At 34.6% G+C, this 18715-nt stretch overlaps 2 protein-coding genes across 2 annotated transcripts in view; both read right to left on the bottom strand.

The window, feature by feature from the left end:
• Positions 1 to 18715, bottom strand: part of LOC5566932 — a 190202-nt gene that overhangs the window by 134857 nt on the left and 36630 nt on the right. The gene's annotated exons all lie outside the window — the stretch shown is intronic.
• On the bottom strand, positions 15731 to 16762 carry LOC5566931 (ejaculatory bulb-specific protein 3). The gene has a single exon (XM_001651295.2). The coding sequence runs from the start codon at positions 16696 to 16698 to the stop codon at positions 16324 to 16326; it is 375 nt and encodes a 124-aa protein (XP_001651345.1). The 5' UTR covers positions 16699 to 16762; the 3' UTR covers positions 15731 to 16323.

Genomic DNA, 18715 nt, shown 5'->3' with positions numbered 1-18715 from the left:
ACAACGTTTTCAAAAGCTGGAGCGATTAAATAATTTACATATATCTGTTGTAAATTAAACTCCCCTCAAACATTGTAATGATCAATCTGTTTAACAAATATGTTACAATAATCAACGTTGCACTTCAACTCAATAAAATCTTTTGAATATCATAATTATATCTCCAATCGAAATACAATCAACTTTCCCTAACTCTTTATTGCGTTGCTCGGTATCGAAGTAAAGATCAATAGTAGAAGTTTTCATGGCTACCTCAACCGCAGTTGCTCAGATTTTGTGTTCTATAACTCGATATTTCCCTAGCTCGATGGTCCGTTCAATATTGTGATTTGACTGTTGTATCATAAACATAATTTGTTTGATTATATGATGTTATATTTGTTAAAACCGTTTCATAAGCAAATCAGCAACGCATTTCAGTCGTATAATCAAATTCCTATTAGCAGAATTTTTTTTTCTTTTTTTTTTTTTATTTCTTTATTAGTATCATTCCAAACATTACATTCATTTCTTATATCTAGGTGTTCTGTGTTATTAGACAACACTATCATCCTTATTTGGTAAAATAAATTTAAGATTTTATTAACATTTTGTTAACAACATATTACATTTCATTTGCCGTAGCAGTTCAGTTTTTTTTACAGGTGAGTTGATTTCACCTGCTTATAAGAGAAAAAAAAAACGTTTTTAATATACTTAACCTAACTTAACCTAAACATATAACGCATTAATCGTGGCAATAGAAGATTGTAACGATTTTTGCCTGAAATTATTTATTATTTTATTTGACATTTGTTCCAATGTTTCAACATTGGATATTCTATGTAACTCATTGGTACTATACCAGGGAGGAAGCCTCAGAATCATTTTCAAAATTTTATTTTGAATTCTCTGCAGAGCTTTCTTCCTGGTATTACAACAGCTAGTCCATATTGGTACAGCATACAACATGGCTGGCCTGAAAATTTGTTTGAATATCAAAAGCTTGTTCTTAAGACAAAGTTTTGATTTTCTATTAATAAGGGGATAGAGACATTTTACATATTTATTACATTTGGCTTGAATGCCCTCAATGTGATTTTTGAAAGTTAAATTCTTATCTAGCATGAGCCCTAGATACTTAACTTCATCTGACCAATTTATTGGAACCCCTCTCATCGTGACAACATGTCTACTTGAAGGTTTCAAATAAAGAGCTTTTGGTTTATGTGGGAATATTATTAGTTGAGTTTTGGAAGCATTAGGAGAAATCTTCCATTTTTGCAAGTATGAAGAAAAAATATCCAACCTTTTTTGCAATCGACTACAGATGACACGCAGGCTTCGACCTTTGGCGGAGAGGCCTGTGTCATCCGCAAACAAAGATTTTTGACATCCCTGAGGTAACTCAGGTAAGTCAGATGTGAAAATATTGTATAATATTGGTCCCAAAATACTGCCTTGAGGAACACCAGCTCTTACAGGAAGTCTTTCAGATCTGGAGTTCTGATAATTAACCTGAAATGTACGATTTGACAGATAACTTTGAATTATTCTAACAATGTATGTTGGAAAATTAAAGTTTTTTAATTTTACAATCAAACCTTCATGCCAAACACTGTCGAATGCTTTTTCTATGTCTAGAAGAGCAAGACCAGTAGAATAGCCTTCAGATTTGTTGGAACGGATCAAATTTGTTATACGTAAAAGTTGATGAGTGGTCGAATGTCCATGGCGGAATCCGAACTGTTCATTGGCAAAAATTGAATTTTCGTTGATGTGGGCCATCATTCAGTTCAAAATAACCTTTTCAAAAAGTTTACTGATGGAGGAAAGCAAACTGATTGGACGATAGCTAGAAGCTTCTGCAGGATTTTTGTCTGGTTTTAAAATTGGAACAACCTTAGCATTTTTCCATTTGTCAGGAAAATATGCTAATTGAAAACATTTGTTAAATATATCAACTAAAAATGATAAGCTACTTTCTGGAAGTTTCTTGATGAGGATGTAGAAAATTCCATCATCGCCAGGAGCTTTCATGTTTTTGAATTTTTTAATAATAGTTCTCACTTCTTCCAAATCAGTCTCCCAGGCATTTTCGAAAACGTTCTCTTGATTGAGAATATTTTCGAACTCCTGAGTAACTTCATTTTCAATTGGACTAGTAAGTCCTAAATTAAAATTGTGCGCACTTTCAAACTGCATAGCAAGTTTTTGAGCTTTTTCGCAATTAGGGTAAGCGTTCCCTTAGTTGTGGGTGTTCCTATAGTTGCGGTAGTACCGTTTTCACTGATTTTATTACACTATTCACAGAACCGACACTGCCAATCGACGTATTAGCTTGTTGATACACGGAATAGCTGAAAACACCGTTCAAATTGCTTTAAAACTGATGAAATATCACTAAAATTGTCAAAACTATTCTTACTTGTACCAATAGTTGCGGTAAAGTGTTCCTATAGTGGAGGATCCCATAAGAAAACGACGGATACCGCAACTATAGGAACACAAATTAAAAATATACCACAACTAAAGGAACAGTGTACAAATAGTGGAGGTATTATTTTTCACTGACATGCCGTGGATTACTGCGATGAAATCATTTTTCTCATTAAGTCAATGCTCGTTACTTTCCGTTACAACATTAACATGTACATTAATTGCGCTTCATGAATTTAGGCGGTTAAATGTAGTTCAATCGTACTTAATACCTCCACTATTGGTACATCTACCCTAGTTAGTAATAATTTGTTTTCCTCTTTCAATGCCGGTATTGGCTTCTGAGGTTTTTTTCAAGATTTTAGATAATTTCCAAAAGGGCTTAGAGCCAGGGTCCAATTGAGAAATTTTATTTTCAAAATTTTTGTTTCTTATTTGAGCAAAACGTTTCTTGATTTCTTTCTGCAAATCCTGCCATATAATTTTCATAGCAGGATCGCGAGTGCGTTGAAATTGCCTTCTCCTCACGTTTTTAAGACGGATCAAAAGTTTAAGATCATCGTCTATAATCACGGATTCAAATTTTACTTCACATTTTGGAATTGCAATGCTCCGGGCTCCAACAATGGAATTTGTTAAAGTTTCAAGAGCATTGTCAATATCAAGTTTAGTTTCTAAAGAAATGTTAACATCAAGATTAGAGTCAACATACGTTGTATATATATTCCAGTCAGCTCGTAAATAATTGAAAGTGGAGCTGATAGGATTGAGAATCGCTTCTTGGGATATTTGAAATGTAACAGGGACATGATCAGAATCAAAATCAGCATGAGTAATCAGTTGGCTACAAAGATGACTAGAGTCGGTTAAGACCAAATCAATCGTAGATGGATTTCTAGGAGAGGAAAAACATGTGGGGCTATCAGGGTATTGAATTGAGAAATATCCTGAAGAGCACTCATCAAATAAAATTCTGCCGTTGGAATTACTTTGAGAATTATTCCATGACCGATGTTTGGCATTAAAGTCACCAATGACAAAAAAATGTGACTTATTGCGAGTCAATTTTCGCAAGTCAGTTTGGAGCAAATTAACTTGCTGTCCAGAGCATTGAAAAGGCAAATAGGCAGCTATGAAAGTATATTTACCAAACTGTGTTTCAACATAAACACCTAAAGTTTCAAAAACTTTAGTTTCAAATGATGAAAACAGTTGATGTTTTATACGCCTATGAATGATGATTGCAACTCCCCCACATGCCCCATCAAGTCGATCATTACGATAAACAAAAAAGTTAGGATCTCTTTTGAGTTTAGATCCAGGTTTTAAATACGTTTCGGTAATAACTGCTATATGCACGTTATTAACCGTAAGAAAATTAAACAGCTCGTCCTCTTTACCATTCAGAGAACGAGCATTCCAATTTAAAATATTTAAATTATTATTTGGATCCATTAGAAAAACGTAATCCAATAACAATTTGATTTGTAAATTTTACACCTACTTGGACTGCTTCAGTCATAGTGGTGGCTTTGAACATTGCATCAATCATTAGATTCAATTGTTCAGTTAGAAAATTAAAATCAGAGGCAGACATGTCATGTGATTTCCCATTGGAATTTCCGGTGGACGAAGAAGCGGAGTTACCTGTGGCGGTAGTTTTTTCCATTTGATTTGAAACAAGTAGAATGGGTACCTATGGATCGAACAGGGGCGGAGTTCGAATTTCCTGCTACGATATCGGCAAAGGATTTACCGTGGGTAGATACATTCGAAATAGAAAGATTCGAACGGCTACCCGACGGATTAAAATTAGTTTGTGAATGAGCATGATTATGATCTTCCTGATGGGTATGATTCATGATCAAGCGATCGTTAACTGAAAAATGAGCATTGTTCGATACTCTACCAGGCAAATTCCGGAAACGACCGTTATCGAAACGGATATTATCTTTCATCTGCCTGGCACGAGCCTCAATGACCCTTTTGCGTGAAGGACAATTCCAAAAATTGGACTTATGGTTAGCCCCGCAATCACAGCATATGAATTTGGTGGTATCTTCCTTCACTGGACAGACGTCTTTGGCGTGAGAAGAACCTCCGCAAATCATGCATTTAGCATCCATGCGACAATTTTTTGTACCATGACCCCACTTTTGGCACCGACGGCACTGAGTGGGGTTTTGGTAATTTCCTCCAGGTTTCTGGAAATGTTCCCACGTCACACGGACATCGAACAAAAGTTTTGCTTTTTCTAAAGCTTTAATATTATTTAGTTCTTTTTTGTTAAAGTGAACTAAATAAAATTCTTGAGAAAGCCCTTTCCGAACAATGCCAGATTGTGTTCTCTTTTTCATAATGATTACTTGGACTGGGGAAAATCCAAGTTAATCATTTATTTCATTTTTGATCTCTTCAGGTGACTTATAGTCACTTCAGAGACCTTTCAAGACAACTTTGAACAAGTTTTGTCGTCATAAGTAAAAAAATTGTGCTTCTTCTCTTCAAGATGTCTGAGAAGAAGTTCACGATCTTTAAGAGTTTCCGGCAAAACGCGACAGTCTCCTTTCTTTGAGATTTGGAAGGAAACCTTGATTCCCCTAATGGAGTTCAAGATCTCCTGCCTAAATCCCGCAAATTCGGAACAACTGACCACGATAGGCGGCTTCCTCACTTGAATCAAAGAGCCTGGGCTAGAGGCTGCTTCGATTTAGTGTTCGGAAAATTTGTCTAGAGCATCGAACTGATTGCTCATTTCGATACAATTATTCATTTCACCCTTGGAAGAAACTTCGCATTCCGGGGAAACGTCCTTTCTTCCATTCTTGCCACGTGTAGTGACAGTTTTAAAACCCACTTTTTTGGAAGGAAGTAGTGAATTCAGAGATTCACCCTTCCTTTTGTTTGTTGTTGATACCATGTTTAGTTAATAAACGAGAAAGACGTGACCTTCGAGAGGATTTTTCCCTAGACGGTGTCCAAGAAGGATTACCACCGCTAGCTTTCGCCAACGGGTCCAACGAAAAATCGAAGGCACGGGTCCAAACAAGGATCGTAAATGGATCAATAGTAGAAAAAATAGTACTGAAAAGTACTGTTTAAGTAGCACTGAAAAGTACCGTTTTTAATTTTAGCACTGAAAAGTACTGTTTTTGTAGCACTGAAAAGTACTGTTTTATTGCTTTAGGTAGTTTTTAGGAAAACTTCCAAGAGCAGAGAGAATTCGTGTACGCACAGCACGAAGGTACGATGCGCACTGATTAGCAGAAAAATAGTATTCAAGAGTAAATCGGTATAAAAATACGTTCAACCAAAGTAGAATCAAAGACTGTACAACTTCCCTTATTCACCGATATTGTTATTCTATTGGTTCAAAAGTGAATTTGTAGAATGAACTGTTCGAAAAGTTACATATTACAGTTGTACGACTAAACTGCTTTTCAATTATAACAGAAAAGCTTACCGGTTATCTTCTGAAATAAAAAAAAATGAATGGTTAACCGATTTAAAAGCGAATCGGTAATATGAACCGGTTCAAAGAGTAACATATTTCAGTTGCACAATTAAACTGCTACCAAATTATAACAGCAAACTTTACTAGTTATCTTCTGAATTAAAATTAATGATTTTACTGAATCTGAAGTGAATCGGTAAAATGAATCGATTAAAAAGTAGTACTACTAAACTTCTATCAAATAATGCCGTCAAACTTTACCGCTTATCTTCTGAAAGAAAAAAAAAAAAATTTCAGCGGTGCAAAAGCAAATCGGTAAAATTAACCGTTTCAAAGAGTGACACATTTCACTCGAATGTATTTCTAAGTGGAAAATTACTAATTGTATCATTATAGGCGTATTTCTAAGTGGCAAATTACTAATTGCATAAGTTTTCTTATACGCCAGCTCAAAAGCGAATCGGTATAATGAAAAAAAAAAAAAAAAAAAACAACGGTTGTCGCTCCCTTGCGACGCCTATCCACCTATTCATTTCCATCATTTGCTTCTATAGACTCCCTTTAGCTTTGAGTCGCATGACCGCTAAAGCCATAAAACAATTAAAATAAAAACAATCACGGTCGATACCTTCTCCTATATAAAAAAAAAACAAAAAAAAAACGGTTATAAAACAACACATTTTAGTTGTACGAATAATCTGTTATTAATTGATAACAGTAAACTTCACGGGTTATTTTTTGAAATAAAAATAAATGATTTTACCGGTTTACAAGTGCATCTGTGAAATGAAACGGATCAAAAAGTTACATATTTCAGTTGTACAATTAATCTGCTTCTAAATTATACCAGCAAACTTCAACGGTTATCATCTGAAATAAAATATATTAATTTGACCGACACTAAAGTGAACCAGTAAATCGAAGCGGTATACCATAAAACAAGATCTATCATAATATTTCATCTAACATTGAAATTAAATTTTGAGTAAATCGATTTGTATAACGCACCGGCTTATAAGTAACAAGATATAAGCTAACACGTTGTGGCTCATTACATAAAAAATACGTCCAACTGAAGAAGAATAACTAACTTCATAAAATTCTATATATGCTGGCTTAAAAGTGAATCGGTAAAATGAACCGGTTCAAAGTATCCCGACTAAGGGTACATAACAAAATTATATCAGCATATGTTATTATGTTATAAGTTTTTTTCGAACATACGTTGTTACAAACTTGATGCAGGATGTTGTTAAAATAACTAAAATTATAACAAAAAGTGTATGAATAGTAACATAAACATAACAAAATATGTTTTAATTCTATCAAAAACATATCAAACCAAGTTATAATGTTTGATACAAAGTATCAAAATTATAATACTGTTCGATATACGATAATATTGTATATTATTGAAATGCATAACTATCTATTTATTTTGTTATAAAGTTGTTAAAAATGAATAAAAAAAATATCTTAAAGGGAAATAAAACACATTATGTTATATTTCTGTTTTATTATGTTCTATGGAGAACGGAGCCTAACAAAATTATATCATAATATGATATGCATATCATATTCTGATAAAATTTTATTATATTTTTGTTATAAGCCTCTAGTCGGGATGACACATTTCAGTCGAACGACGAAACTTCCATCAAAATAAAACAGCAATTTTTATGGTTATCTTCTGAAATATAAATGAAATATAATACAATAAGTTACGCATTACAGCACGAGGAGGAAAGAATAACTCGCCAATAACTTATGCATACCATATTTTGGTATCATACCATAATTAGGTATTGCTCAGTTATCAATACCTCATTTTGTTATTATGATGGTATTTGAAAAAATGTTTAACACAATTAAAAATACTTCATTTTGGTATTCGATAGCTATTGAGGACTGCTGGAGGTATCCCGAGGAGGAACAAATAACTCCCCAATAACTTATGCATACCATTTTTTGGTATCATAACCAAAATTAGGTATTGTTCAGTTGTCAATATCTCAATTTGGTATTATAATGGTATTGAAAAAAATCTTAAAGCAATTAAAAATACTTCATTGAGGTATTAAACAGCTATTGAGGCTGCTGGAGGTTGAACACAATTGAAAAATTTCATTTTATATGAAATCATGAAGTATATTGAGGTATTACAATACCTGATCTAGTTATCAGTTTGGTGTTCGTAGAATATGCTTGAGATATTATTTGAGGTATTTTACCTCTTATGCAGGGCTCATTCATACCTCATTGAGGTTGTAAGTATTGGAAGTAAGCTGGTATGGAATACCTCAATTTGATATTCAGTAGTTATTTTCTTCTGCTCGGGAGTTGTACGATTAAATAACAGTTCACTTTTGGACGCTGGAGGGTTAATAACAAAATGAATTTATGATGTATATTTTGTTATTACTAAGCTATGTGGTTGTTTTTCGACTTTGCTTGGGTGGTTATTATAGCTTAGCTGGGTTAAGAAGTATTACTTATGAGTAATTCAATACCAAGTGTCCACAGCACGTGTAATCTCCGATTTCAAGAGGCCCAAACGCAAATTGGTGTTAGTGACAAATCTATTGATTTTCGGTCCATTAGAAAAAAAAACTACATACCGTTTTGATTCATATTACGGACAGCTTCAAATTCCGGACACTCTCCTTTGTATGGGAAACATTTCACACGAAATGTTTCAATTTTTGCCGTTCAAAAGTTCTCACTTTCGAGGCTCGTTTTATTAAGCTTTTTCCATAAATATCTTTGCAAATTTATAATGCCCATCTACCTTAGACGTCTCTTTAGTGGTTTGACGATTTCAATTGATGATTTGACTGTTCTATTAATGATTATCATGAGCTGTCCGGAATTCGAATCGAAGTGTCCGGAATATGAGGCAAAAGTAAGGAAGCGTCCGGAATAAGAATCATGAAAAGGTCACACATTTTGATTTATTTAAAATTATTCAAGTTGCGGAGTCGTATTCCTTACCCACCATTCGAAAGTTAAGGGCTTCCGACGCTCGATAACGCTAAGGAATCATATAGAATGATTTCTTTTGTATGCTCTATGTTGGGTTATACTTCGCCGAGGCCTTAAGTGTCCGTAATATGAATCAAAACGGTTATTCATAGAAGATTGGCTTGTTTTTCTGGCTCGCATATAATTTGTATAAAATGAAAATTACTGAAAAAGCTTCAAAGTCGAAAAAGCTCCTTTCTCGGGACCACCCTCCGTGATTGCAAATTTGCAAGGATGGAAAAAAATCGCCTCTAGCGACTAAGAACATAGTATTTGAATGGTCTAAGAGGGCCGTTGCTCTTGCAGAAGCATGATTCGAACAGCTCATCACGCGCGCATAGTAAGGATAAATGGAGCATCTGATGCACTGTTTGTCGCGGGACAAACCGTTTGTCGGATGTTGTTACAAGTCGCGATAAACATGGATCAGAACGCGTTCACGGCATAATTTTTCACTCAGACCATACCCGATTGACATTCGAATCTTAAATGACATACCACAAGGTAGATCGCGGAATAAAAACGTAAAAATCCCCCAAAAGTTATGACTTTGGTTTGCGAACAATTGATCGTTAGCACACATGCCGAGCGATTCATTTTTCGCAGAGCGGAGTTTGTTGTTAGGACTTGACAACCAATGGTTAATCGTTGTTGCTATGATCGCACGATAAAGAACAACCGCGATGCATCATTTATTTTGTCACGATCACTAGATTTCCATCCTTGCAAATATGACTAATATTTTAATTTTGCGTATCTTCTTGAATTAATATCTTTGAAACTATTATACATAGTTCAAAAATACCTTTAGAAGTTTTGAAGGAAATTGTTTGTAGAGTTCATATAATATATGTTGATAGAAGTTTTCCAAATATAAATATTTTCAATTTTAAAACTTTGAATTGATTTTTCGTCAGATGAGTATTTTGATGTCCAAATTTTGATTCTATCGTATTTATACATACATATTTTTCTGTCGAAGACTCTTCATTTTCTGAGGTAATGGGAGCTAATTTTAAGAAATTGCGTTTCTGAATTTCAAGTCAGAATTTTCCATAATGAATAACAAGCAATATTGATTTTTTATGAACAATTTACTGTTCAACATTAAGTTAACCCTTTCGGGACTGAGTAAGAAATAAACGAACAAAAGGCATTAAAAATGCAGCATTGTTACCAGATTGCAGATTCTAGGTTAATTAGTAATTAAATATCTTACTAAGAAAACATGAAATTAATAAAGGGCAATTTTTTTTGAAAATATATTTAGTTACAATAGTTTAGTGTTATTTGGAGTGTTGCCAAATATGTGAAATATGTCTTGAAATATAAAAAGTATCATAATTTCAATGTACAGTGCTGTTCTAAACAATATCAACGCATGTACATTTTCATACAATATGTTAATTTTTGGCATTTCCTGAGCCCTTGAGAAGAAGAAGAAGAAGAATTAGATATAAGGTGAAATACTTTAACTATATATTGACCAATTCTTCGTTGAAATGAAAAATTGCTTGTGATTTTATATGAAAAATACAGACTTTTTGAGTTTCGGTCACTTTTTATCAAGATTGGCTCAAAACACTTCTGGGAGATAAATGGATGGAAGGATGGAAAAAGTCTTGTCAATACGATGGAATAAAAAAATGACTAAAATATTAATTCTTCGAAACATCGATTCAAAGTTTTCAAACTGTTAATACCTGTACAGTGTACACCCCTCAGAAAGTCGGAAGTGGAACTCTGACCATGCATATTCTCTGTCGTTTTTGTACAAGCAAGTTCATGCCAGAAAAAATGCATATAATAACCTTGGATTTTGATTTACAGGCAGACAAGTTTAGGATAACATTTTTTGTAGTTTTTCACTCAAAATAAATTTTAAGTGTAGTCAAATATTTACATTTGTTCTCCAATATGCCCACTTTACTTTTACAAGTAAATCAATATCGATAAAACTACATGTCCCAGATTTGAAATTCAAACGGATTTCACTTGACTTCTACAAATGAATTAATGCTGAAAACTACAGAGCGGTTCCACGAGATTAACGTAACATTATTGATGGAGCATCTGGAATAATGTAAGAAACGGGCGTATTTTCTTAAGTTTTATTATATTAATATAATTCAATCCCAAATATCTTGAAGCGGTAACTTATAGGAAGATCATTGATATTAGAATTTTGAATTGTTTTTGGATAAAAAATCATATTGCAGCACCAAAACGCCTTTTCTATAACCAGAAACTGAATTTTCAGAAATACACCAAAAGTTGCCCTTAGAAAAAAAAAATATTTTAAATTGCACCATGTTGAAACTGCCCTTAAAACATGGGATATTAATGTGGAAAGAGATAAACGTAACATTGTTGGTGGAGCAATGCTCCGCAGTTACAGAGTAAATGCTCAGCAGTTTTGTTTTCAGCTTGACAAAAACGACACTCAGAGGATTGTATTTTTCCTATATTTTTAAGATGATACCTACTTGGGCAGTGACCGGTCATCAGGCCAGTTATTACCCTAAGATTTCCTTTATTAAGATTCAGTATAGCCCGGGCTTTAGCTAGACTGGGTTTTATGAATCTTTTCGCTTGCTTGGATGTATCCGTGGCGTTCCAATTGGATTCTACCATGGACATTTCCCAATTTTTCAGTTTAATCCTGAGAGTGCACTCAGGAACACCACAAAACGGTTCAGGGCCGACAAAGCTCGAAGCTGCACCCTGTCTTGCTAGATTGTCGGCGATTTCATTCCCCTCAATTCCGCAATGGCCGGGCACCCAGTACAATGTAACTTCGTTCCTACTGGCCAATTGCTTCAGAGAAAGAATGCATTCCCACACTAACTTTGATCTACATGTGAATGCCTTTAGAGCATTCAAAGCTGCTTGACTGTCCGAGAAAATACAGAAAATACGGGCATCTTTGCAAACCTATAGTTTCTTTTGAGACAAACATTTGTACAGTCAATGATGGCTTGTATTTCAGCTTGGAACACAGTGGGGCTGCGCCCCATAGCGATTACCTTGCTGATACCAGGGCCGAAAACTCCAGCTCCGGTATTGTCGCTCATCTTTGACCCGTCGGTATAAAATACAATAGAACCAGCACGTAAACTTGGCCCACCAGAATCCCAAGTATAGCGGCTTGGTTTAACCACTTTGAAGGGAACATCATAGTTGGTCTTCGTTATCATCCAATCTTCTATTGTTTTGTTATCTGAATTCAAATTGAATTCCTTGATGATCTTCATGTGACCAATCAAATCACCATCTAGTATTTTATCATAACGAATAAACTGCAAGGCATTTTTTGCAGCTTGCAGTTTAATGAATTGATGCAAAGGCAGTATATTAACCCTCTAATACCCAAATTTTTATTTTCGATTTAAGTATTATTTTTCGTTATCTAAAATCGTTCTAAACACGTTTTGGGCATTTATTTATTTTTATTCGCAAATTTTTAAATTTTGGTTTTTGATTTTTAAAATTTTTATTTTTGAACATCCCTAGCTTTTTTCATTTTTTCTTGAAGCCTTTTCTAGTTGTTGATTTTTGGCAATAATAAAAATTTTAATTGTTACGGTATTTAGAAAAATATTAAATTTTTTAATTTTTTTCCGGAGCGCATTTCAGGTTTCAGGCTCTTCGTTTGTGATAGGTCAATCGTAGAAAAATATAAAAGGTACGATTTGTTTTATAACACGTTATATGAATCCCAGGCATTTGTAGGTTATATAAGAATGCAATTTTTCAAACAATTTCTAAAAATACAAAAAAGTTTCAAAAGTCATAAAATACTTTTCTTATATGCGTGTTATGAGTCAAGGTATAAGCCAAAAATAAAATCATTTTGATTTCCGAGCTACGAAAAAATACACAAAATTCCAAAGTGTACCCCGTCTAAAGGCGGGGTTGGGTATTAGAGGGTTAAAAAGGGCATCCAAAGCAACCGATGGTGTACTTTTCATTGCCCCTGTCATTGATATACATGCAAGTCTCTGCAACTTAGCCAGCTTCTTCTGAGCGGTTACCTCATTTGTCTTGGGCCACCATACCAGTGAAGCATAACTAATTTTTGGTCGGACTATTGCTGAATAAATCCAGTTTACCATATAAGGTCGCAGTCCCCAAGTTTTTCCTAGGGCTTTATTGCAGACCCATAGGGCATTAGTACCCTTACTTATGACCTTGCTCAGATGAGAGTTCCAGTTCAATTTCTTATCCAAAGTAACCCCAAGGTGTTTAACTTCTTCCGAAAATTGAATTTGAACTCCATTCAAAGAAGGCTGTATAAGCTTTACCTTTTTCCTTCTGGTAAAAGGCACGATAATAGTTTTTGAAGGGTTTACGTTTAACCCCTCTTTCCTACACCATTTGAGAGTAATGTTTAGCGCAGTTTGCAACCGATCGGAAATCGTGTTATCAAACTTTCCACGAACCAAGATGGCCACATCGTCGGCATATCCAATTACCTCAAAACCTTGATCTATTAAACTTCTAAGGAGTTCATCTACTACAAGAGACCACAGTAAGGGCGATAACACTCCTCCTTCAGGACATCCCTTCGTAGATCTTATAGATATTTGTGCACCTCCTAGATCAGCAGAAATTGTGCGATCCTTGAGCATAGTCATAACCCATTCGATAACACTTTTATCCAAGCCCCTTGCTTCCATGGCTGAACTCATAGAGCTATAGGATGCATTATCGAATGCTCCTTCAATATCGAGAAAAGCAACCACGGCTATTTCTTTGGCTTCAAGAGATTTCTCGATTTTACTTACCAGCGACTGCAGCGCCGTAATGGTAGATTTACCTGATTGATACGCAAATTGGTATTTACAAAGAGGCATTTCTATTAAACCTGTTGACTTGATGAAGTCATCAATTATTTTTTCCATTGTCTTTAAAAGAACAGAGGAAAGGCTTATAGGTCTAAAGGCTTTGGGAGTTGTTTTATCCTTTCTTCCAGCTTTTGAAATGAAAAACAACTCGAACCTTTTGCCACGCTTTAGGAATATATGAAAGCGCAACACTTGCTTTGAATATTTCGGTTAAGAGCGGACAAAACGTCTCTTTTCCTTGTTGCAGTAAGCCTGGGAAAATATCATCTTTCCCGGCAGATTTGAAAGGCTGAAAAGAACTCAATGCCCATTCGACCCTCGAAGGCGTGAAGATTTCACAAGCTGGAGTAACTTATGAAACGGGCATATTTTCTTAAGTTTTATGATATTAATATACTTGAATCCTAAATATCTAGAAAACGGCTAGTTTTAGGAAGATCATTGTTATTAGCATTTTGAATTGTTTTTGGATGAAGAATAATATTACAGCATCAAAACGTCTTTTCTACGGTCAGAAATTGAATTTTCAGAAATGCACCAAAAGTTACTCTTAGAAAAACTTTTTCATTTTAAATTGCACCATGTTGAAACTGTGCTTAAAACATCTGGTTTTACATTGAAATTTTACAGAAAAAAATTGAAAAAAAAATCAAAGATACCTATTTTTTGCAATTTGTGTTTTAAGGTTTAATTTCGATTTTTTCATGAAAATAAAAGTATTTTTTTTACAAAGCCTATTTGATTGTCTACCACCCCTTCTCAGACACTATTTCTCTATAACAAACGGTTTCCGAGGTACATTTTTTTTTAAATGGTGGTGCCAAAAATACATACGCCCTTATCAGAAGTTACTCCTGATTCTAAACGATCCCCAATTATATGAGATAATTTTCGTCTCATATACTTAATACATCTGCGCAGTTTCATCCAAATCGGAAGGATACATGTCAGATTTCAGCATTTTATGGACGATTTCGCGTGGAACCGCTCTACAGGTAATCGTCTTCAATTTTGATTTACAGACAAACAAGAAAAAGAAATACGTTTTCTGTGTGATTTTTTGGGTAAAATAAATTTTAAGTTTAATTGGAAGTTTATTATTTTTGCTCAATCATGTTTATTTGACTTTCACAATCAGACCTACGTCTCCAAGCTGAATGAATATTTTTTGTTCAATTTTGCCTGTCAAATCTCCACAATGGACCTATGCACGTGTTCACTAATTTGACGTTTGAGCGGTGCCGAATTCACTGGTTGCCATGGTCACATAAATAACACGGCACCGCTAAAACGTCAAATAGTGAACCCGTGCTAAGGTCCATTATGTAAAGTTTACGATATGCCAAAGATCATCTTCAAAAGTTAAGCTTTGTTTAGGATAAATCGAAATGTACCCACCCTTCGGAAATAAATGTTATCCAAAACGCTGTTTTCGGAATATTGATTTGCGATTCAAAATGTTATAGTGTTTCATGAATGATTTCGGAAAATATTTATTATGTTAGAAATTATGCAAGCTTCATATATTCTTAAACAAAGATTTCAATATTCCAAAAACCTTATGATTAAAAAAAAGTGCTGGTCATGTTGGCGCAAAACAATTTTATCGATCTTCCCTGCAATGAAAAGCTTTCACTTTTAAACGTTACGTTTTTGGCGCTAAACGATCGTAAATCATGATTTCAAAATCAAAATATATTTATGTTTTGCTTAAAGCGCTTGCAGTTTCAACTGTCTTGATTTGATAGAGTAGCTAGGATAAAAATTCCCTTTAAATTCATAGATCAATCAATTGTTGATAAAATGAATATCACAGAAGCATGTTAAACAATATGCAAACTTTATTTACTGGGCATTTTTCGAACACCTCTGAACAATTATTGCAATTTTTCAATTGTTCAGGTGGTTATCAAATCGGATATGACATATGATAACTATCAACAGAGTTTTTCAATATTATAGCTTTTTGAGGAAAAAGAGAACCACTTTATTATTTGTCAAGGATATGAACAATATCATCAAAGAATTATCCAACTTTTATTAAACTATCAAATGTGTTTTAACATTATTTCCGATACAATATTTATCAAGTGAATGAAATCTGGTTGTTAAACATTTCTATATTTTTGCGGGCACTCAGTGTTGAATGAGTCAAATGTTAGTTTCTTCATATTAATTTTCACATAAACCTTCCACGTCTAGGGAGCACCTTTTAAACATCACAAAACAGCTAAAACTTGGAAAATACTCTATTTTTATCATAGGGATTGTAAAACAGATAAGCATGAGAGTTGAAGTTTTCATTTTTTTCCAATTTGAACTATCCTAGCGTTATTGTTGAGAAATTTTCAGAATCACTAGAACTGTATATAAAACTGCAAATGTTTTGCAAATCAGTTGCTAACATTGCTTCCATAATTGTTGACATTGAAATGATTTGCATTATACCTAAGTAACATACAAATGCCACTTTTCCTGATTCATTTATTTCATAACTGTTCAAAGTAGTATTAGCAGCTTGAGAACTTGTTCTGAACTTCTGTTCGCCCGACAAAAATAATGACCTTCATCATCACTATTTTCTCACAGCTTAATTCCAAACTTGGCCGCCTCATCCCGGTACTTCTCGGCGAATGTGTTATCCGGATCGTACTTGCCTCTCAGGGCATTCCATTCGTTTGGTCGCTGCTCGATCAGGAACTTGGCCACCTTAGCCGTCACCTCACGCTGCTTTTCGTTACATTTGGTACATCCGGTCGAAATGGCATCCGGCAGATACTTCTTCAGCTCGTTTCCTTCCGGGGTGCAAGGTCCGGCTTCCATCAGGCAGTTGAAGTAATTCTTGAAGAGACGGTCCGAATTGAGGATTTCATCCACATCGATGTTGTCGTACTTGGTGGGGTAGCTATCCTGGGCGCTGGCCACCGCCACCAGGACGAGCAGAATGAAGATTTGCATGGTTGTTGAGATTAGGGTTGAGTGGAACTGGAGAAGATCTCATGTGAACTGTATTGTTGTTTCGACAGCAGTCTGATTTTATAGCAAGTGCACTGTGCATCTTCCATGTGGAAGTGATATTAGTTGCAGTTCTGAAAAGTCATCGCATCTGAAATCATTAAAGTCTGGGGCAAATCGTCATCTTGCCTCCCGGAGATCTATTTTTTTCCAATTTGAGATCTGTATCGTGATTGCTGCATTAGTAGAACTGCATATTCATACATATGGCAATTACGATGCGATACCTGCTCTCTAATGCAATACAAAATTGCAAAATTGATTCTTATGTAATTTGATATACACCCCTGGCAACACTTTCAAAGTCCGTTGCGAAAAACATTAGAAGTTCTTTCCATTTGAAATGCTAATAAACTTCTCAGGATCCTGTGACAAACATTTTGGTGACCCTTTGTTTGATTTTTGTTCTTGAAAATTTAAAGTGTGTCTATGTTTTATATCCAGAACCAATTTTCAAAAATAAATACTATTATAATTCTCGAAACAATATTCTAATAGGCATATCTTTGAAAAGTAGACAAACTTAGATTAAATATTCGTCATAATTTTTTACACATTCCACTTTGAACCTAGATACTCATTTTACACTTTTAAACGTTTGAAACACTACTTTCGTCGATCTTACACTGGTGCAAAACTGTGGTAAGTAATCTATGAAATGGTCGGCGTTAAGTCAGAGTGGACCAAGTGACATTTTTGATATTTTGAGAAAAATGGGTTTAAAGTCTAACGCTCTGTAATTTTTGAACTCGTTTAAATTTCAGTTCAATATATTTACACGTCTTTATGTTACTTTCAAACAATATAATGTGAAGTGATAATCATGAAAAATCATAATCCAAACCTCTAATAGAACGATTTTTTGATGGACTATGTGTACTTGGTCCACTCTGACTGAACCTAAGACCACCGTTCAGTGAGCTGGTTCACTCTGACTGAACAATTTCTGGAAAAATAACAATCATTTAATGCTTGCATGGTCAAATTGGGTGCATATCTCTAAGATAAACAGTTTATCAAGACCCTTCGACACCAGTATCGTACATTCTTAAATAACCCATATAGTAAATACCAAAATCAGTGGCATTACGATAGCTTGAAAATTAAGGTTTTGCAGAGTCAGGGCGTTGAAGACCAGAAATATTCAAATATACGTTCAGTCAGAGTGGACTAAGTGAAAATCTTGAGTACCGACCAGAATATGCTGGTCCAATAAGCGGATCGTAGGACATGCCATACATACACCATAGAACTACCGTAAAGTTCTATCGGACTCTGAAATTGACTCAAAAAATGCAGTAATCAATCATTTTATTGCTTTTCAACACTTGGTCCGCTCTGTCTGCACAGAATCTGTTGCAATTTCTGACCACCCATCCGAATATGGTAAATGGTCAAAAATCAAAATCAAATGCATCGAATCATGTAATATTTATAAATTTCTATTGATGGATAAGTAGAAGAATGATTCGATGTCGAAAAATCTGACAAATCTCCTGAAATGTCTTTCATTTCCTCGCATTCCTCAGCGCGCTGATCATTTTCGCTGTTATGGTGATAAGCACTTGGTCCATTCTGACTGCACACTTTTATCGATTTTTGTTGATCATCCAAAGTAAATTTATTACATATCTCTGGCAGTTTACAGCATTCTTCAAATCTGATCAAAGTGTAACGGAGGTAAAGTAATTTTGCATCTAATGCGAGAATAATCCAATTTTCTCAAGTTTTGTACTTGGTCCCCTCTGACTTAACGGCGACCAAATGGTGCATCAGTTTGTCACCATATATTGTGGGAAAACAATGGACCCCGAGCTGATTGCATGCAATGTTTAAGCAATATGCATGACAAAAAATATAAAAAAGGGAATTTATTCTTAAACAGATTTAGAGGAAGGGTCTAAATTGTTCCCAATTAATTTTCTTAAAACCGTATCAAAATTACTTACGATGATTTGAA

The sequence above is a fragment of the Aedes aegypti genome, chromosome 3 (genome assembly GCF_002204515.2).
Source record: "Aedes aegypti strain LVP_AGWG chromosome 3, AaegL5.0 Primary Assembly, whole genome shotgun sequence".
In the NCBI taxonomy this organism is placed as follows: Eukaryota; Metazoa; Arthropoda; class Insecta; order Diptera; family Culicidae; genus Aedes; species Aedes aegypti.
Note: the sequence above shows the minus strand (reverse complement) of the source record. Positions and strands in the feature narration are given on the sequence as shown.

Bases quoted from the DNA above. Each gene is read 5' to 3' on its own strand.
- LOC5566931 (XM_001651295.2), bottom strand. From the start codon at position 16,698: ATGCAAATCTTCATTCTGCTCGTCCTGGTGGCGGTGGCCAGCGCCCAG.